Raw genomic sequence first — 21382 nt, 5'->3', positions numbered from 1 at the left:
GAAAGGGCTATTCTCTTTCCGACGTTTGTGTGTGATCATTCAAACGGATGAGAATTTTCATAAAATCAGTCGGCTGCTCTGAGCACATATGTGATTAGATTTTCTTAAAAATATTTTTCAGGCGTACAAACCCATTTGGAGAATCTGAAGACAGCAAGAACGATGAGGAAGGTAAACACTTTTTTGGCTCTTTGTAATGGGGCAATATTCCCAAGCGTATGTATAGTGGTATTAACGGCTTTATAGATAGTTTTTCAGCCCAGTGCTGGGTGCCCGACCAGCAGCTGCTGTTCTCACGACCCTCCCCTACAATAGTCTTGCAACCCCCTTTTGGGTTGGGACCCCCCAGTTTGAGAAACGCTGACCTAATATAAGGGGCCTCTGATCCCGACTGAGGCTTATGGGTAGGGCTGTACCCAAATAAAGGCCGTGAAAAACACATCAGACCCTGAAATCTAGCTGTTGGAGGGGGGGGGAAGGGGCAGGGCTGGGATGCCCCAGCTGGGGGCTCCTACCATGCACCAGGCTCCAGCTGCTAGTCCCGGCAGGGCTGGAACTTCCTCTTCCCCTGTATAGCTACTATTTGGGGGAGAGATCAGACCCACCTCCAGGTACCTTCGCTGACTGCAGCAAGCTCTGTGGCTGCTGCCTTCAGAGCCCAGGTCTGAAGGTAGTACAGAAGCAAGAGTAGCAATCCCGGGACCCCTTTACAACAGCTTTGCGACTCCTCCCAATGACACCCTCTGCCCCCAGTTACAACACGGTGACATTTCAGATGTAAAGATCTGACACCATGAAATGGAGTAATTTTACAATCTTACCACTGGAATTAACCAAAATGGACCATGCGTTTGGTAGGGCCCTACAGTTCTGGGTGCTGCTGTATAATACAGATAGTAAATAAGAGCTTGTGATGGAGATGGGCACTTTGCTTAGTATGCAGTAAGCACGGAAGGCTTACGAGGGCCTCATTAGAACAGGAAAGCAGCCATTGAAGTCTGAGAGGACCACAGAGAAAGGAGAAACTCACCATGCTCTCTTGCTCCTGCCACCCCACAGAGCAAGCCATCAAGAATAGAACAAATTGGAAAACAGAAATTTTATCACATGAGATTAGAACCTGAGGCTTTATGCAAAATTATTGTACAAAATTTTTAAGAGTGATAAATAGTCCAACTACTTAATAGAGCTGGAGCAGCAGTGAGAGAAAGACCAAGGGTATTATTACAAGAAGTCAAAAAGAAAAAATTTCAATCAGTTACAAAAATTTCAATATATATTTTTCTGCTGTAATTCTTATTTGTTACACTTGCACGCAATCCAAGTGTTTGGTAAAGCTGAGTCAGACTAAAACCTGGCTAATAGGGAATATGATTGAAGAGGAAATGTGAAAGGCACAGTTATCCCAAGTTAGGACCTGGTAATTGACCACAGTTTTTCAGAACAGTTCTGGTAGTAATTAGATTCATGCCTGTGTTCAGAGTTATCAAATATCTATGTAGTACAGGAGACCATTCCTTCGTTTTCCAGATTCACTCTTGCAGCAGATGTTTGTAGTTCGGTTTTTAGGATCTATGGCTGTTCAATCAGATGATACAAATGAGGTGATTTATGAAGCTATGAGGCAAGTGTTGGCTGCTCGTGCCATCCATAACATCTTCCGTACAACTGAATCCCATCTAATGGTCACCACCAAGAGTCTCAGGTAGAGTAAAATTCTTAACACACTCAGCCCTACTGTTCGGTTTTCCATCTGAGGCGACAGGGTGTTTTTAAATACACCACCTTTGTTTCGCCAAAGGGTAGGAGATTTGCACATATGGATCTCTACAGACAGAACAGCAAAAGCCCCATTGTTACAGGCATATTTTTTTTAATTATAAAGCCAATTGTGTCACTACAGGGGAGGGGGTTCTAGCATCCACACTGTAACCATTGCCTTTTGTAACAGACCAATGACTGGGCCTCCCACTCAGATCTCTTTAGAGTGAGACTATAAATTCTAGCAATAAACAAATCCAAAAGTTGCTCCAGTATCATCTAAAAGTTTGAAATTGGGGGTTTCTCCTTACCTGGGTGGGCTGCAGCTTCTGGGACTTGCTGTTGTAGAGGACTCCAACTCACATTAAAGTGGGTCCTTTCTTGTCTCACACAAGTTGGAAATCATCCCATCCAAACTTTCAGGATGCAGTAAGGCTGCATGTTAGTTCAAGAACAGTAGCAGAGAGGTCTAGAAAGATCGCCTCTGTGCAGACACTCCTCCTTCACTTTGAATTTGAAACACAATACTGCAAAATAGATCACTTGTCCAGTTTTATTGCTTTAAAATAAGTGTCAAAGCTGCCTCCCCATCAAAACTTTCAGATAGGTGAGCCAGTGCACAAGTCAGGGCTCACGCACACACAAACTTGGGGAGGAAAAAAAACTTTATTTTGGGTGTTTTTGTTAATTTGATAATGCACAAGTACAAACCTGTGTAGTACTAGTTCATGGCACATAGACTATCCAAGTTTCCTGTGCCATCAGAAAGGCAGCATGGCCCAGGGCAAAGGGCACTGGGCTGGGAGTCAGGGGAGCTGAATTCCATTCCTGGCTTTGCCACTGACCTACTGCAAGACTTTAGGCAAATCAATTCAAGTGTGTGCCTCGGTTTTCCCATGTGTTAAATAGATATAACGATCCTCTTTCTTTTGTAAAAGGTTTAAGCCAGTAGCTCTCACACTTTTGTACTGGTGACTCCTTTCACATAGCAAGCCTCTGAATGTGACTCCCCCTTATAAATTAAAAACACTTTTTTATATATTTAACACAATTATAAATGCTGGAGGCAAAGCAGGGTTTGGGGTGGAGGTTGACAGCTTGTGACCCCCCCCCCCATGTAATAACTTCACAACCCCCTGAGGGTTCCCGCCCCCCAGTTTGAGAACCCCTGGGTTTAGCCATATAGCTTAAGTCATTACAAAAGTGCTCAGTATTCTTACTTAAAACTTTTTATAATTGCAGGTTAATAGATCCACAAACCCAAGTTACACGAACAACTGTAAGTAATTCTTCGTGTTGTTGGTAAAGTTTTAAATAATTGCATCATCTCTTTTTGATTGTTTCCCTCTGCACTGCTAACATTTAATCCCAGAGAGGATTGGTCTCCCAACCTAGTTGAGCTTTTGCTAGTTTTAAAGTTCTCTAATATGCTTTTCCAGTTTGAACTTGCCAGTGTGACGCAGTTTGCGGCCCATCAGGATAACAAGAGACTGCTTGGTTTTGTGGTCCGTGTCACCGAGTCGCTGGGGGAAGAATCCATGAGTGCGAATATTTTTGAGAGCAACACAGAAGGCGAAAAGGTCTTGTGATTGTTTTATATTGTATTTTTATACAGTTTTTTTTAAAAAAATGAATCGTAGTGTCAGTTTGCCTTTTGGAAGCCTCCTATAGGGGGAATGTGACAGAAACGGAGTCAGATGGTTTCCTTTATTCTTAGTCTAATGATTGAGGGACATGTGATGGCATAAGACAGCACATAGTAGGATCAGCATTCATATACGTTCCTTTCTATCTAAGGTCTTAGGCGTCAGTGTCCAGCACCAATGCTGGCAAAAGCAAGGTTGTCACCTGTATTGTGACAGCTATCTTTAAGTTATTGTATGCAGTATAGTTGTAGCTGTGTCAGTCCCAGGCTATTGGAGAGAGAAGTTGCATAAGGTCATTTCTTTTATTGGACCAATATGTATTGGTGAGAGACAAGCTTTTGAGCTGCACAGAGCTCTTCTTCCGGTCTGGGAAAGGTACATCCAGTGTCACGCAAGGTGGAACAGATTGTTTAGCATAAGTAATTAACACACATTCTAAGGGACCATTCAAGCTCTGAAAAGCACTGTGTGGCTCGAAAGCTTGTCTCTCTCCCTAACCAGCTTTGGGCCAATAGAAGATCTTCCGTCACCCATATTTTCTAACTACCTTTAAGAAAACATGAATTGTGGGATAGTTGAAATAGACTGACAGGGGAGTGGGAGTGTTGACTCATTTCCTAATCTCCCAGACTTTACAACTTCTTATAGAGAAGACAATGCAGAATATGTCTCTGGTTTGATACTGATGGATACAGCTGCCCATGAGGTAACAGAAGGCTGTGCAAAAAACAAGTAGTAAAGATGGGAGACACCAAGCCCACCATTTTGTTTTGCATTCTTAAGACCACTACTGATGTGGAAGAACTTTTTCATTAGTAACTAAGGCCCCTGCCTCCCAGTTGATGTGGGTGTTTCTCTCAGTCTCCTATTGAAGTTGTTCAGCTGTGTATGAATAATTAGTCATGGAAGCAGGGAGACTCGAGCTTAGTCTCCCACTTCCCAGGTATGTAGCCTAACCACTGAACTACAGCATCATTCTGTCTTGCCCAATGACTAAGTATTTATCCAAAATGGAACAGCTTCAACAGGAGAAATTGAGGGAGTCACACCAGAATAACCCACAACTCAGTAGTTAGAGCTCTGGTGAGATGGGAGATCCTCTTGAATCAAATCCTCTCCTCATCTGCCTGGGGGCAGATTGAACCTGGGTCTCTCTCATCTTATGCGAGTGCTCTAACCATTGGGCTAGAAGTTGAGGTGGTTATCACCACCCCATCCTCCAGCTGTTTTGTGCAGAGTGAGGCAGTGCTTAATCCCTTCGCCCAGGAAACAAGTTAGGTGCCTGATTCCAGGTGCCAGGTTCCTGCTTGTGAATCGTAAGCAAAGCTAGGCACCTCTCTACAGCCTGGAATTAGGTGTCTATCTCCATGAGGGAGCGGTTCTTAAGATACACCCCTCTTGTTGGCACCTCCCCGCCTAGCGTGCTGGTTTTTTGTGGCTCTCCCCATTCTTTGTACAGAGAGTCTAGATGCCTGACTCAAGCTTTGTGGAGCTCAGTGTTGTTCCTGTGATTTCCCAAGCATCTAAAAAGCTGAGTGTCATAATGCTTTGGGTCACTAAGGGTCCATTGAAGCCACTAGTCTTTCCATTGACTTCAGTGAGCATTGGAGCAGATGCTAGCTTTGTAAAACAGACATATTTAGACATGCATTCCTATGATAATAGGCTTTGAGAGATACTCTAGCTATATGAACAGTCTGAGATGTATGAAGCATCATCAATGAAAATTCATCGTTAGCATAGATTTTTAAAGTTTCACTAAAAACTAAGTCCACTTTTTTTTTTTTTTTGCAGATTTGTTATGCAATAAGCTTGGGAAAGGAAATTATTGAGGCTCAAAAGGTGAAGTATACTTGTTTTGATTTCCTCTCACCCATCTCTCATTGTAATGCTCATTTATGTCCTGTAAATTTGACTGCACTGTTTGGCTATCTTACCTAAATCAAATTTAAATATATATGCAATTGTTCACTGCAGGGACGAGTTTAAAAATAAGCCCTCCGAGTCAGTGGAAAAAAGCACCTAAAAATGAAAAATTGAGATTTCTGCACTAATATTTCACAGTAACTATCCCCAACTCTTCTCCTCGGGGCTGAAAAGTTAGGATGTGTTTTTTCCATCCAAAATAAATGAAAGTTACAATTGTGAAGATTCATATCAAAATCTCATGATTTACCAAAATTTTCCTACACCTTTCTGGTGTCACTGGAGTTCCAAAGCAAGTTAGATGTATCAGTAGTTTACACAATAAGCAAAGTACCCTTTCTCCCAGAAAACAGGGTAAACTCATGTCTTCAATAGTTGACAAGTTACCTCCAATTTTCACCAAAATATTTCAAGGGCTGGAGTAGTAATTCCAGGCAAGAGCAGCAAATAAAAGCTCTAATCCTGAAAACAGTCATGCATGTGTCTAAATTTGCACAAGTAGTCTCACTGTACTGCAAAGTTGGTGCCAAAATCTCATTTACATATATAGCTATATTTTAAAATGTCATACAGAGAAGCTCTCTATGCTAAAAAAAAGAAAGATACCACAGCTTGTTGAACTTAATGTTCATTAACATCTTCATTTCAGGATCCAGAAGCACTAGCGCAGTTAATGATGTCCATGCCGCTAACAAATGATGGCAAATTCAAATTACTGAATGACCAGTCAGAAGAGGATGGAGCCATACCTGAAGAGAGGGGGGAGGAGTCAGAAGCATAAACTTTTCATTCCTTGTATGTTGGTTGGGAAGGGGGAAAGCAAGGAGTCTTTTCTGCAAAGATCTCTGGTTTTCAAATGTTTGTGCACACCGTGGGCCAGATTCTGTTTTCTCTTATAGTAATGAGAATAAGGAGTAACTGAGTGTAGTTTCTCTTGACTTACAATGGAGTGAGAGCAGAATTTTGCCTTCTGGGTTTGTTTGGAATAGCTGACAATCTTTTTGTGGAGTGTTTCAATGTTAGCTCCTTGATGCTGACTGTTCGAAGCGAAGGGGTAATGCCACATTCTTCAGATTTATACACTTTTGGTTAGTTTGGGGATGCTGATCACCTTATCATTGACTTCAGTTGGAGTTGTGGATGCTCAGTCTCTCTGAAAATCAGGCCACTGTAAAAAAATTTGTACTTGTAGTGATCAGTAATTTCCATAGTTTGCATGATATAGTGTATCTGAATGAAGGTTAAGAAAAATGCACTATTTACTTTATTTTCAAATGAAGTTTTTTAGTTTCTAGTGTACTTTAAGTGTTACAAGAATTTATCTTTTGTGCTAGTCTATTTACAAAACTATTTGATAAACTAATTTTTTCCTATTAATCTATTTTTGTATTGCACCTAGAATAAGCTTACAAAATAAATTTAAGTGCCTATTCATCTTCATAGGGACCACACTTACTCAATTATAGAATGTATAAATCCTGGATATAACTCCTCCTGGATTTGTTAGTTTTAAATACAACCAAAATGCAAACAGAATCCAGAAATAGTCAAGGAATTTGCATGTTGTTCATGTGTGGTTTTTATATGGTTAAGCTTCTTGAAAGTAGCAGCCAGGGATAACGGTCATAAGTCAGTATGTTTATAGCGTTAAGTATGGTTGTAAGTTTAACATTAATTTTATGGTGAAATATAAAGTCTGACAGTCTGCAAAAGTCTTCAATTAAAAAAAGTTTACCAATAAAATGTTAGATTATAAGTCTGTGTTAGTAACTGGTAGCTTGCCTGAACTAAGGCACTTTGTGCACTGGCTAGGGAGTTTTCTCCAGTTTCATCTGCAGTAAGTTATACAGGACTTGCTTATGGAGGTTTTGCCATTTTGTGTTGCGTAGTCAAGAAGCAGCTGGTCAGTCGGATTACTGAAGACTATGTAGTGGCAAATACTTTAAAGACAGACATCTCAGGAAAATCCATACAGCATTGGTTCATGCTGTTCTCTATATCTAGTTTCATTTAAAAAACTTAGCTGGAACAGCTGATTGAATTAAATCTAAATTTCTTTTGGGGCACTTAAGAAATTAGCTTTTCTGATACTAGTGCAGGGATCGGCCAGGCCAGTTGGTTTTACCTGACGCGTCTGCAGGTGCGGCTGATTGCGGCTTCTCACTCAGAGGCTATGGGGAGGGATGTACTGGCTGCAGCTTCCCACAGCCCCCATTGGCCTGGAGCAGTGAATCGCGGCCAGTCGGAGCCGCAATCGGCCAACCCTGCAGATGCGGCAGATAACCAAACTGGCCCGCTCGGGTGCTTACCCTGGCAGGCTGCGTGCCAAAGGTTGCTAGTCCCTGTACTAGAGGAGCTTAAGGTTAACTAGAACAAGACAAGGATGCCCATTTTGCCTGGAGTCAGTATGGCAGAAGGCCAGACACCCATCAGTCATCACTGAATGTTTGAATGTGAGCACCATGCAAGTTAATTATAATTAGAATGAAGTATTAGTTCTCCAACCCTCTGTGTATTTATTTGCTCACGTTACTACTGACACACAAGCACTGTTCTGTAAGAACAGTCACACTGTTGGTGTGAGCATTGGCCTGCTAAACCCAGGGCTGTGAGTTCAATCCTTGAGGGGCCACTTAAGGATCTGGGGCAAAATCAGTACTTGGTCCTGGACTCAATGACCTTTCAGAGTCCCTTCCTGTTCTATGAGATAGGTATACTGTATCTCCATATATTTATATTTATTTATTTAAATTTTTACTAATAGAGAACTGAAACCTGCTTATAGTTCAGAGGACACCTGTTACTGAAGACAAATCAAAGAATGATGCTCTCAAAATTACATTTATTAACTTTCTGTACATAATGTACTCTACTCACAGAACCAAAAAAAAGACTGAGGTAACAAAATACCCTTTTTGTAAAATGAGTTAGATAATACATGTTACATTTGGTCCTTCATACCTGAGAAATTGAAAATGGTTGTCATCAATGGCCAGCCGATGAAAAGTTCAAATTTCCCTCCAGCTTACAGAATGCAGTAGGATCTCAGGAATCTGCACTTCAGCAACCCACCAGCCTACAGCTATACACTGGAAGCATATCTGCTCACTTACGTGTAGATGGGTCAGCTGTTAGTGGAGCCATCACAGTGGAATCTCTTCCCCCAACCCCCACAATTGGGCCAATGGAAAGGGCACATGAGATTAGTCCTGGCATTCAGTAAGTCCCTGAAATCAGACTAGAGCACATACTAGATTCCTCACCCAGTAATGGGGGGGGGGGGGGAGAGGTACTTGTAAGGCTGGGCTCTTGCTGCTGCTTGATTGAAGAATGACAGCTAATCAGGAGAGGGGCATGAGCTTTTAAAAAGGCTGTTGCTACACACCTGTTCCCTGTAACACTCAGCCCAGCCACAAGTGAAAGATGGCAGCTGCTGCTTTCTTGCTAGACAGACAGCTTTCAGCAATGCCCCCCTGTTCCTGACTGAAAGGAAAAGGGGAGCTAAGAAGCTGTTCTATCAGTCCTCAGCAAAATGAAGCCAGCTGTGGCCATCCTTGTTCTCTTGCTACCAATGGCTTTTTTGAGTGAAGTGGCAACAGTAGCTTTCCTAAGATTCTCCCTTCTCCAACCCAGAGCCTCATTTCCACGATTGTGCCCAAGCTGCAAGAGTTGCTGGACCAGGTTCTCACTGTAGTAGCACCACATGCAGTTGTAATCCCTAGTGAAATGGATGAGTTTAATGTGGAGCTCTCCCCCACTGGCACATGTGGGAGTGTGCCCCAGTACTCCAGCTTGAAACTGAATGAATCCATAGAATGGTTCCCCCCCATTAGTGAGATTCTACTGCATAGTGAGATGTTCCAAATACACTAACTACAATCCTATATTAGCAAGAAGAGCTATATCATTGTACATATGTATATATTCACACATACATTACACATCCACATATGCTACCTCTAAACAGGGTACTAAAAATAGCCTTTAGTCCTTTCTGTGGAATTTCAGTCATCAAAACCACATTAATCTGTTAGCACTGTACAGATCTGGCATATACACTATCCAAGATTAACTGCAAAGTATTAAGGGTTTGTAATAGCATTCCTCCAAATTACAGGGCAAAAGGGAAAAGTGCAGACTTTATTATAGCATAGGTGTGCCATGAATGTACGTGTTTACATAGTCAATCTACAGGAGAAGTGAGACTAGCCATAGATTCTTCAGACCCCCAAGAACCTATGAACTATACGACTGAAGATTGGTCTAGAACAGGGACATATGTATATGCACATACAGGAGCAGGGAAGTTAGCAGCAGCACTGCTGAAAATGTTTGCTACGGGCCCAAAGAGGTCAAACTAGAGACACAATTAAAAATAATTACAAATTAAGTATGAAAGTCTCATTGAAATAAAACAGCACTTCAAACAAATACAAATTAGGGTATGCAGCACTCTTTAGGGCCATCTCGGCAATTATGACGAATTGCAAATAAAGGATTTAATGAGTGCAGCCAGGTAAACGGTTTGTGATGCTTCTGCGTCATATTTTCAGCATTAGGGAAAAAAATTCCATGCCAGTCTGGTCCCTTCAGTTTCAACAAAACATTTGTCCTAGATTTCTACATGAATCAGTGACTGATGGGGGCAAATATCAGGTGTGTCACACCTTATATTAGTCATATATACATAATCAGTGACCAGCTTTGGAGTAATTATGAAATATTTATAAAACAGCATCTTGCACTGTAATTAGGAGATGAGGCTGGCAACTGTGGTCCAATAAAATATACCATATGTGCCAAAAAACTGCAAGTCACAGTTAAACTAACTGATGTGTTATTTAGCTAGCAAGATATTGTTTTATGTTCTGGGTGATTAAAACATAACAGTACCTTTTCATAGTTAGTGGTAACTAGCACTTAATTTTAAGGTAAGACTAGCCATTTGCTTGAGTCAGGAATCTGGATAACTACTGTCTAACTCTTGCACAATCTGCAAAACTGTAGCAAGCACATGTTTAAGTTGTATGGAATTCTCACAGTGTACAGCAGCTTTTAGAGCCTGCAGTGCAATTATTGTTGATCATAAAGCATGTCAGACTACGTTTCGACATCACAAAAGGTGTAACAGACCTACAAAGGTAAGGAGATACAGACTTGAGGCTGAAACTTGTGCTTAGGTACTACAGCATTCATGAAATGTAAGTTTACTTAATATTCACAGACACTCATTCATACAGTGCCTGGTCATAAGAGGAAGCGCTAACTCTGGTTTTCTCTTCTCTGAATTTCCTTCTTTTGTAGATGAAAGTCAGGCCTTCAGCGTAAACCTAAAGCAGTTTCATTAGCGTTGTCTCTCCACCCCCGACCCCACCTTCTTTGGTATGAAAGAAAAAAAGGCAGGGAAAGTGAGCTACTGAAGGGGCCCTAAATCCCCTTAGGTCAGCTGATATGCCAGTGGAGCAATATCAGTGAAGAATACAGGCTTTGTGAGATACGCTAACATTAATAAGGGTTTCTGAACTATGTATCAGTCTCCATTTACATTCACAAGGTAGGCCGAGCATTATTATAGTGTGGTATGTGACTATGGTATTAGGTGCCACATATACTCTGAATATGATACATTCCCAGCACCCAAATTATTTTTCAGACAATAGATACCAGAAATGCACATGTCTGTCTTTAATTGTTTTTCCTGGTTAAAAAGATCAAAATGCCCTAGTGCAAACCATGGAACAAAGGCCTACGAGGTTTTTAAGTGATGTTTTAAAGTTAGGGACGCAAGAAAACATCTGAAATTAGTGAATTACTAATTTTGATCTGCACTTCTGTAACTTAAGATAACGGTTGTTCCTAAGTCAAGGTTTTACATGCTACGTTTCAGCTCAGACCAAAATTTTGTAAATAATGTAATCAGTTCCTGAAAAATAGGGTTTTCCAAAGGAAATACGGACACAAACTCAGCTATAGTAGCCCGCTGGGTACTGCTACAGTATTGTACCATTTTCTGTCCATTTTAACACAAGAGGTAAATCAAATCTAGGATTGTATCCCTACAAAAAGTTATTGGCAAGAACAGAATAACTAATAAGTCTGATAGCTCATACAAATAATGCGTACCAGCAATATCATTTCACAACAGGATCTGCAGGTGCAGCAGTGGAGAGGTCTCCAATGCTTGTTTTAACAGATTCTTCTACAGATGGAAAAAGAGAAAAAAAAGTTAAAACTAATAGATATGTTATATTTAAAACAATAACTTGTTTTAACCAGACATTATAATAAGTAAGCTTGCTGTATGCCAGGAACGTTCCAGTTCTATTCTCTTGGCTGAGATATCCTGACTGACTCTGCAAAGCACTTACAGGCACAACTTTGCTCCTGTGGTTAGTCCCCGTCAATAGGACTACTCACATGAGCAAAGTTGGAGTGCTTTGCAGAATTAAGGTCTAAACACTGAAGCCTACGATATTGCTTCTCACAGCTAAACTTTCAAGCCTTGACTACTGCAGAACACACTTTGCACACGATTGGCAAGTTTACCATGACTATGAATCGGGCGGCTCTATGCATTTTGCTGCCCCAAGCACAGCAGGCAGGCTGCCTTCGGCGGCTTGCCTGTGGAGGGTCCACTGGTCCTGCGGCTTCACGCCTGCGGGAGGTCCGCCGAAGCCGCGGGACCAGCGGACCCTCCACAGGAATGCCGCCGAAGGCAGCCTGCCTGCCGCCCTCGGGGCGACTGGCAGAGCGCCCCCCCAGCTTGCTGCCCCAAGCATGCGCTTGGCGTGCTGGGGCCTGGAGCCGCCCCTGCTATGAATACTTATTCAGAGGAATACTCTATATAATTGTGGCTGGTTAACTTAAAGCTACCACAGTATTTGTCCTGTTCCATTAACTTTTTTTTTTCCTTTTAAGTCTGAATAGTAATTTGAGCATCTCCGCTCAGAGTGAATAGAAATTTTAACATGTACATGAAAAACTAATGCTATTTCATCCTAAAAAAAGTTTCCTTAGTGAACTTGCCAGCTTCCCTTGGTAGAAAAAAACAACAGATCCTTTTCAGGACGGTCCCCTTGATCTGTTTACTCCCTTTACGTTTCTGGCAGACTTACAGTGGCACATTTTATGTACATTTTTTAAATGAAAAATTGTGTGTGTTTTTAGCCAAAAACTCTCAACATCTGTGATGATAACCTACCAGAACTACAGCCAAGTTTATGTTGTATTACCTTTAAAAGAGGCATTTCTGGCCAAATGCTACTAATTCTGTTTTCAACTTCACTACATTCACCTGTGTGGGATTAGCTATAGCAATTTTCCTAAATCCCTTGGGACAACCATATATCTACCTCACAATCCTTGTGAGCACTTTTCATTTTTTTAAAGAGACAGGCTTTCAACCACACATGCTAACTCTCCCTGCCCAAGAGAGACTAGAGAAATTTGTGTGGTAGGATTATTCTCCTGACACTGAATATATAACACGCCTATTAATGTTAATTGGGCACTTCACCTAAACCATGAATTGACAATATACTCCCTAAATCCTATATTAGCAGTTCATTTGCCAAGACAAAATACATTGTGAGCATCTGCATGTTAGAAGTATAGTATGTTCAAGCTTTTATCTCCCTACATGTTGCCAATGATCTCGGTATGAGTTAAAAATAGTTCCTTAATCACAGCTAAGGCTACAATTTAGTCATGGGTATTTTTAGTATAAATCATGGACAGGTAACGGGCAATAAACAAAAATTCATAGTCTGTGACCTGTCCCTGATTGTACTATAAATACCCATGACTAAATCTTAGCTGTGGGGCTGCTCCAGCAGCGACCAGTGTGGCTGTCCTTGGGGCCAGCTGCTTGGGTAGCCCTGGGGTCAGCTACTATGGCCGCTGCTGAAGTCACAGAATCTGGGACTTCTGCGACCTCCGTGACAGACATGGAGCCCTAATCACTGCCACTGAACTGTAGCAAGTAGCAATGATGAATAATTCAGATGGAATTCTTTCAAAGAGTTTATCACAAAGACAGTGGAGGGAAGGAGTATAACATTACCAAACTGGTGATGGTGAGAATGATAATGCATTTAGCCCATTAAGTGATATTACTGTTATTCGCCTTCCTCCCCTATCACTGGCTTTTGGGCTCAATAATCCATCTTAAAATTCACTCCACTCCAGATATCATCACCATCAGCTGTCCTTGAGTCCTGAATCACTATTAGGTTCTGACAACATCTGGAGTTCTGCTGAATCAGCTGACAGGAAGAAGAATGTAGTTACACAGGACAAGGAGAGCGCAAGTCTGAGTCATATTGCACAGGAAACCACAAAATCCTAATCAGGGTATCTCTGAAGACACAAGAATGTCAAGTTCTAAAAAAGTTCTACAACATTCACTAACCTTCTCTCTCTTTCTTTTCCTGGTTTTCTTCTGCTGCAGTTTTGTCTGCTCTAAAAAATATTCTTGCACTGCTTAGCGAGAAATAAAGCAGTTCAAACTCCTAATTAAAAATATTGAGACAAGAAAGAGACTTTCAGTAAGCAGTAGTATATCACAGAATTATTATCTACAGCATATGTGAATGGGATCTGCAGAAGCACTTAAGTGAAAGTCAAGGGATTTGTGCTTTTAAGTCACTTAGGTGCTTTTGGAAATCCTACTTTATACCTTGTTCACATGTGTTTTACAAAGCACTTAGACTGGCCAAAAGAACTTTATATTAGTGTATTAAAATAGATTAAAGTCTTGGGTCACATGTGTTACTTCTATACATTTGAATTACTGATTTTCCATGTTACCTTACAGAAATAAGGGATGGTATTACCTACATAAGGCAGAAAGAATTGTAATTTTTTGTGCCTTGAAGTTAAAACTACTATATTTCAAGATACTGAATAAGGCTTGCCTTTCCTTGGTTTGATAGCTGAGACATTATTCATCTTCACAATTCACAGAAGTCATAATATCCAATGCTATGAACCAAGCTCCTTTGACTCTCTATACACAAACATACATCATATTATTTATTGCTACCTACCTCCTAATTCCATGGTCAGTCATTCTCTCTCAAGTTAGCCATCTATTGTAGATTTCAGCTCTTAGGAGCAAGGTATTTCTCTTCTAGCACATCTTAAAGCACCAAGCTTACAGCATTAAATATATAATTAATACCACCCAGCTCATCTCTTCTTTTGGAGGGGGGCATTTTTTTTGTGCTAGGCAGCAGTGAATAGTTTAATGGTCTCTACAAATTCTTGATGGTGCTTTCTATAGCGCTAATAACCAACTGAACCAAGACAAGCAAATGTGGAGTTCAATACAAGTCATAGAACTGGAACCATAATGTACCTGTAAACAAACTTCCAGTCGCTTGTGGGTAAGGTTCATAGTCTGTAGTAGCTTTTCATCTTGACTAGTTGATTGCACATTCTGTTGCTTAGCTACTGCTCTTATCTCCTTCACATACTTCTCCCTGACTGACTGGAACCAGTGAAGTGAATCAAACTCCTGGTACTGATTCAAAAGCTTTAGAATGTAAGCCACACCTGCAGTCATTAACAAACCATTTACCAAAGTCAAATTGAACAAATGCAGGCACATATTCTATATATACCCCCTTGAATATCCTTTAATATTAGTATTGGGACTATTCACTTTACATGCTACATTACAATTAAGTCTTAACTATGAAGCTACAATAAAGAGCAAGTTTTACTTTATAAAACATCACAGCTAGATGTGCTTTTATGCATGCGCCCCTGAAAATAAAAATGTTGAAATAAATAAAATCACTAAAACACCCAACAAATGATGAAACAGACTTGTGTAAAATTCCATTTTCCTGTGGTGAAGTGTTGTCTGCCCTAGTAGTGCGCACAGAGAAGTAAGAGAACTAAGTACACAACATTGAAACTGGAAAGCAATAATCTACACAAGTCCGTCATGCTGAAGTAAGGACAACTCAAATTTTAAAATCACAAATAGTGGGCAATGCTAAACATAAAAGTTATGGCAAATTATTATTTTGTAAAGTCTTGATCACGCCAATTGACTGGACGACTAGACAGTATGCTCAAACTTACCCATGGCAAAACCATCATCCGTGAAAGCTGAACCACCTTTGTTCTTTTTATTCAGCTTCTCTTTACAGCTAATTGAATGTTCTACAAAGTTGAGAGTCTGAAACGAAGGAAAGGTAGTTGTCCCAAAGAATGTCATTTCAGATTTGGTCTACACTAGCACTTTTGTTGGCAAAACTTGTGTCAGGGGTGTAAAAAAAACACACCTCTTACCGACGTAAGTTTCACCAACAAAAGCTCCAGTGTGGACAGCGATAAGTCCACAGGAGAGCTCTCCCCCGCCGGCATAGAATGGCTACAGGGAGACCTTACAGCGGTGCAGCTGCAGTGGTACAGCTGCAAGATCTGTATTGTAGACATAACCTGAGAGGAAGATTTGGCAAAATAAAAGGTGGTCATTTGCAATTTTGTCAGTTATAAAATATAATTACATCCAAAAACGCAAGCTAAAATCCGAGTCCCTGATTTATAAGAGTTTTGGATGGACAGCCCATCTGTTTCCTAGGCTTTGGGGGAGATGGTCAACTGAGGATTGGAGGGTTCTGAGTTTGCATAATATAATTAATAATGTACGGTATAATTTTCATTATATTTGCTGGTGATGTCAAGTGCTTTACATTAATATAAGGGACACAGAATAGGAGCACAGAACAGGTGTCCAATAGAGGTTTAAATGAAGCTAAATATGAACAAAATAAATGACTTTTCTTAAACCTAACTCAAAGAGCTAAGATGTTTTTTGAAAGCTCACTAAAGACAGTATTTTAAATTAGTATTGAATTACTCACACAGGAGAGTCTCATGCAGTTTTATTACTGTTTAGATGGAGCTACTCTTTCAGATCATTGTAGCACTACCACACAATGGACGTGTTTTAGGTGAAAGGCCAATTCTCTTCAATCACCCAGTGGGCAAACCAATAGTTTATTAATACACACACCAGAGTGGTGCATTCATTAGAGTGTAGCTCAATATAGTTAAATGTTCAAAAAGATATTTAATGAAGCTTTCTGAAATGCAGCCATCTCTGAAAAACAGCTGAAAGATGTAGGGAGACGGAGAGAAACTTCCTCATTTACATCACCCATGATGCCCCCTCATCTTTCACAATCACAGCTGGAGGCTCAGCCACCTTCAGCTAATTTTCTATTATAAAAGCTAGTTTTGGAATAGTGAACAGTTCCCAGTTTTGGCCTTGAACATGCAATCGATCCAAGTGGGCAGAACCCTGCTGAAGTCAGTGGGGCTCTGCATGGAGGCAAGGATCTTCCTGACCAGATCCAACTGCAGGATGAGGGCCTTAGAATTTGGAGTTAAAAGCGGTTGGAGGTCCCCAAGCTGCTGCTGAAAGGACACTTTTGGGGAAGAGGCATTTAATATCATTGCTTTTTCTCCTTTCATCACATGCTATCCCAGATGCCTCTCTTCTCTCTCCCCCATTAAGATTCCTCCACTGACTTAACTTAATGGATGGAAAGATTTTTTAAAGTTACTCTTTCAGTAAAGAGGTCCCATCTGTGCACTGTTGGGAGTTGGTGCCTAAGTCGGCTTGAATAGCCTACTACACATGTACTTGTGGTTTAATGTTATGCATCATAAATCAAAAAAAAAAAATTCACATCAATATATGTGGCAAAAATACTAACCAGTGGGGGAACAATAATGTAAAAGTTGCGCAAGTGCATATTCTTTGGACTGCGGAATTCGGGAGCAAAAACGTCGACAAGCATTTTGAAGTACTCTGTCCCTTCTGCAGAATTACGTGTGAGATCAGTGAGGACAGAATCCAACTGCCTGCAAAGAATGAGAACATTTCTTATCTGATCAGTTTCTGTTGCACAGCTCTTCTCCTCGTTCATCACTAATAGTCGGTACCCACCTATGGGATTTGGAGGCAGTCCAATGTTTGTTGCTGGAGGCTCCAGGAGTAGACCCAGCCCTTCAGTCCAGGCAAGCAGAAGAGCTGGTCTACAGTTGTAGAAACACTCCAGCAACTGATTATTAGTATTAAGACAACTGGGTATAATGTATTAAATAACCTAAAACAATTGTATGTCTAAATCTCCCTTAAGAGAAAAATTACCAAAATACAAAATGGAATTTATCAGATTGCCAGGGTGGCTGAATGAGGAGAGAAACTGCTAACAGAAAGAAAATTAGGTAAGAAATTTCTCATTCTGTTGCACAACTTCTCTCCTAATTCATCACTAATGGGAAGTAGCCAGCAGTGAATCTTAGAAGTGGGGGGGTGGGGAATATCCAGAGTTTATTATTATTACATTAGAATAAAAGGCAGGAAGGGAAAGATTTCCCCACATACAAGGCAAGGAGTAAGGTAGAAACCAAGCCAGAAGCACCCTCCTACCAAAGGCTCTCCTCTGCAGACAAATGGAAACTTACTTTGCAACTCTTCAGATGAGGCTCATACACGTTTTCCGCAATACTCCTAGACACTTCTGTGGGGGAGGGATAGCTCAGTGGTTTGAGCATTGGCCTGCTAAACCCAGGGTTGAGAGCTCAGTCCTTGAGGGGGCCACTTAGGGATTTGGGGATTGGTCCTGCTTTGAGCAGGGGGTTGGACTAGATGACCTCCTGAGGTCCCTTTCAACCCTGATATTCTATGATTCTATGTGAATAGATTCCTAGCATGGTGCAGGAGTCTAACATCTTGCCTGCCGCAACTTTGAGACCCTAGAGCCTTGGCATTTTGGATAGAGTGAGCTGAACAGGGTACCCTTGGCTTTTGTACTCCATATGCTTGAGATATATCTTTAGAGTACTAGGAATGTCCATGTATGCCACAAACTTCCAAAGGGATGGCTATGGGTTAGAACAAAATTTTAGCTTAACATTTGGTTTCAAATCAGTAGTCTGTCCTCATTTGGATCTTATGATGGCCTCAAAGGAGACATCTACAGAAAATCTATTTAATAATGCTTGAAAGGGAAGATATTGTAGAGTACCTTGCAAGCCACTGGCATCCTGGCCTGGAAAAGTCCTGCGGATTGGTTTTGTTTGGTTGGGGTTTTTTTAATTTTGGTTTTGTTTTTCGGTAGTGCGTGTGGTACACCTCTACCCCAATGTAACACGAATTCGGATATAACACGGTAAAACAGCGGTCTGGCAGATGGGGCAGCTTTACAGCGTTATATCCGAATGTGTGTTACCGCAAGTGGTTCCTCTGCACCCGCCTGTTACTTGCTGCAACCCTCCCCCAAGCTCACCTCCACTCCGCCTCCTCCCACAGCACGCCGCAGCTCCACCTCTCCTCCCTCCCAGGCTTGCTGCGCCAATCAGCTGTTTGGCACGCCAAGCCTGGGAGGGAGGAGAAGCGGAGCTGTGGTGCGCTCGTGGGAGGAGGCAGAGGCAGAGCAGAGGTGAGCTAGGGCAGGAGGGCTGCAAGTAAGCGGGGGTGCAGAAGAACCGCTCCCCACCCTAGCTCAACTCTGCTTCTCCTCCCTCCCAGGCTTGCCGCGCCAAACAGCCGATTGGCACGGCAAGCCTGGGAAGGAGTGAGGAGAAGCGGACCTGCGGTGCGCTCGTGGGAGGAGGCAGAACAGAGGTGAGCTGGGGCGAGGTGCCCCGGGGAGGGACGCAGCAAGTAACGGGGGGCACAGAGGAACCGCTCTCCGCTCCAGCTCATCTCCACCTCCTCCCTGGAGCACGCCACCACCTCTGCTCCGCTTCTCCTTTCCCCCCCGCCCCTCCCGCTTCCAGGCTTGCCGGGCCAAACAGCTGATTGGCACGGCAAACCTGGAAGAGAGGAGGGAGGAAGAAGCGGAGCGGCGGTGGCGCGCTCAGGGAGGAAGGCGGAGGTGAGCTGGGGTGGGGAGTGGTTCCTCTCCCTACCCTGATATAACAGTCTCACCTATAATATGGTGAGATTTTTTGGCTCCTGAGGACCGCATTATATCAGGTAGAGGTGTACTTCCCCTGTCAGTTTACAGGTGGAAGATAGCATGCTATTTACCCTGATCTGAGGACCACTCAACCAATGAGGAGTGCCAGCACAAATACCTCGATTGTAGAAGTCACTTTTTAGATGTCCGCATGAAAGGTTGCCTGCCTGCTCCCCAATGCTGGCTAGCTCCCACATAAGTACTGTAGGAGCAGCCCCATACCACTCAGGGCTTTACTCAGTAACAGGATCATTTTGAACATAGGAAGGAATTTCTCACTTACCCCTCTGTAATCCCATGATGGTGCAACTTCATGGGGAGCAGAAGCCTCAGAAGCCTCTGTTCTGGTCACAGGCTGCTTGAAGTGCTCCTTACATGCTAATGAGCAGCCAGCCAACGGAGGGGGACAGGGAGCAAGAGAGGGAGAGAGAAAACCCTTTCCCTGGCAGAGTAAGGTTTTATTACTATGATAAGCAGGCACAATTCCCATTCTGCTGCTGCCTGAAATCTGCATCCCTTTCCCTGGCTGTGAGTGAGGGTCCTTGGACTGAAATCTGAGGGAGGGCTTCCTGGGAACGACAGGCTTTTCTGCAGGGCCAGACATGCTGTCGGGTGGGAAAGGGGCAGTGAACTTGATACAGAACACAGAGACTCTGTGTAGGAGAAAAGCACCAGCAAACACTCCCTCGAGGGAACAGGGTGGTGAAGTCAAAGGAGAGGGGATTTGACCCCGGATTTTCACCCCACTTGCTCATTAGTAATACTAATTGCTGTCTTGCAAAAGGTGATGCTAGCTTTTGATTTTTGGGATTCCAGAATCTCAAGGTTTGCCAGACCTACTCCTGAGTACCAGGAGAATGCCCCAATTCCTAGGGGAAGGAAGGGGAATTGTGTAGGAGCCCCACTTCTTTCCCCAGGGAGCAGAGGACCCACTTCAGTATCTGGAGGATGGGACTTTGGGATCATTTGGGGGAAGGTGGGGTGGACAGGCAGTTCTTCTCCTTCCCTCCCGTCTGTTGGAGGACTTACCCCAAGATGGCTGGATAGCATCCTTCTCATCCTTAGACTCTGCATTAGAGTTGCAGCTCTTGGGATGGGGGGACCTGACATACCGGTCCAGTCTGAGCCCCATGCCCTGACAGAGAACAGGCAGGGCATAATTTGCCCTCTGAAGAGCCTGTAAATGGTGCCTCGCATGGAAAACACTGCTTAGATTTAGTCTGCAGTTTTCAGGATAGCTGCCATGCCTGAATGGGGTGTCCTGGAGAGGAGGGTGCTTCATTGGTGGAGCTCGGTGGTTGAAACCATCTCACTGTCAAATACTCAATCCAGGGGGAGAAGAGGAAGAGAAGGAAGATAAATTGCTGCCGCATGAACAAAGAAAGAAGGTAAGGCCTGGTTTACACTGGCGGGGGTCGATCTAAGGTACGCAACTTCAGCTACGTGAATAGCGGAGCTGAAGTCGAAGTACCTTAGTTCGAATTACTTACCCGTCCTCACGGTGCGGGATCGACGTCCGCGGCTCCCCCGTTGACTCCGCCACCGCCGTTCGTGGTGGTGGAGTTCCGGAGTCGACGGGAGCACGTTCGGAGTTCGAACTATCGCGTCTAGATGAGACGCGATATATCGAACTCCGAGAAGTCGATCGCTACCCACCGATATGGCGGGTAGTGAAGACGTACCCTCAGAGGAAACCGAACCACCAACTTGTTCCGTTGTTGGAGACAGAAAATCTATAGGCCTGAGCTGGAGGGCTAGGCTTAGTCCCGGGGCCTCCAGCAGCAACACTGGACTGCCTCCAGATTCCATCGGTGTGGGGTATTAACCATTCCCGGTGAATGCAGAAAGAAGCTATGCAACAGAAAATTATACATACACACCCTTAAAACATTCAGAATTATTGGAATACATTTTCTGTAGATTCACTCCAAGCAAAGATGGCTCCCTTCAATGACAAAGATGTAGGGAGAAAACGAGTGCAAAGTTTTATTAGTTTACATCTCAAATCAGAAAGCATATAGCAAGGAATTAAGCCAGATCTGTATAGCAAGTTTGACTGCA

The 21382-nt window shown here is 42.7% G+C and overlaps 2 protein-coding genes across 7 annotated transcripts in view; one reads left to right on the top strand and one right to left on the bottom strand.

Moving 5' to 3' along the window:
- The window catches only part of APPL2 (adaptor protein, phosphotyrosine interacting with PH domain and leucine zipper 2), a 54678-nt gene extending 47437 nt beyond the window's left edge, over positions 1-7241 (top strand). For 3 of the 4 annotated variants that reach the window (XM_039485020.1, XM_039485029.1, XM_039485010.1), the window contains 6 exons: positions 122-171; positions 1531-1705; positions 3004-3040; positions 3201-3341; positions 5202-5249; positions 5983-6114. In XM_039485020.1, coding sequence (XP_039340954.1) covers positions 122-171; positions 1531-1705; positions 3004-3040; positions 3201-3341; positions 5202-5249; positions 5983-6114 — 583 coding nt within the window. Of the gene's footprint in view, positions 1-121; positions 172-1530; positions 1706-3003; positions 3041-3200; positions 3342-5201; positions 5250-5982 lie in introns of all 4 variants that reach the window. The other variant, XM_039485003.1, reaches the window with a different exon arrangement.
- Positions 7242-8155: 914 nt separating this feature from the next.
- The window catches only part of WASHC4 (WASH complex subunit 4), a 60174-nt gene continuing 46947 nt past the window's right edge, over positions 8156-21382 (bottom strand). Inside the window, exons 29-33 of one of the 3 annotated variants that reach the window (XM_039484971.1) lie at positions 17069-17216; positions 15426-15522; positions 14692-14888; positions 13744-13843; positions 8156-11532 (exon numbers count right to left, since the gene is read on the bottom strand). In XM_039484971.1, coding sequence (XP_039340905.1) covers positions 11465-11532; positions 13744-13843; positions 14692-14888; positions 15426-15522; positions 17069-17216 — 610 coding nt within the window. In that variant the 3' untranslated portion in view covers positions 8156-11464. Of the gene's footprint in view, positions 11533-13743; positions 13844-14691; positions 14889-15425; positions 15523-17068; positions 17217-21382 lie in introns of those variants that run through there. The other 2 variants (XM_039484981.1, XR_005583722.1) reach the window with 2 other exon arrangements.

This window comes from Mauremys reevesii, linkage group 1, assembly GCF_016161935.1.
Source record: "Mauremys reevesii isolate NIE-2019 linkage group 1, ASM1616193v1, whole genome shotgun sequence".
NCBI lineage: Eukaryota > Metazoa > Chordata > Testudines > Geoemydidae > Mauremys > Mauremys reevesii.
Note: the sequence above shows the minus strand (reverse complement) of the source record. Positions and strands in the feature narration are given on the sequence as shown.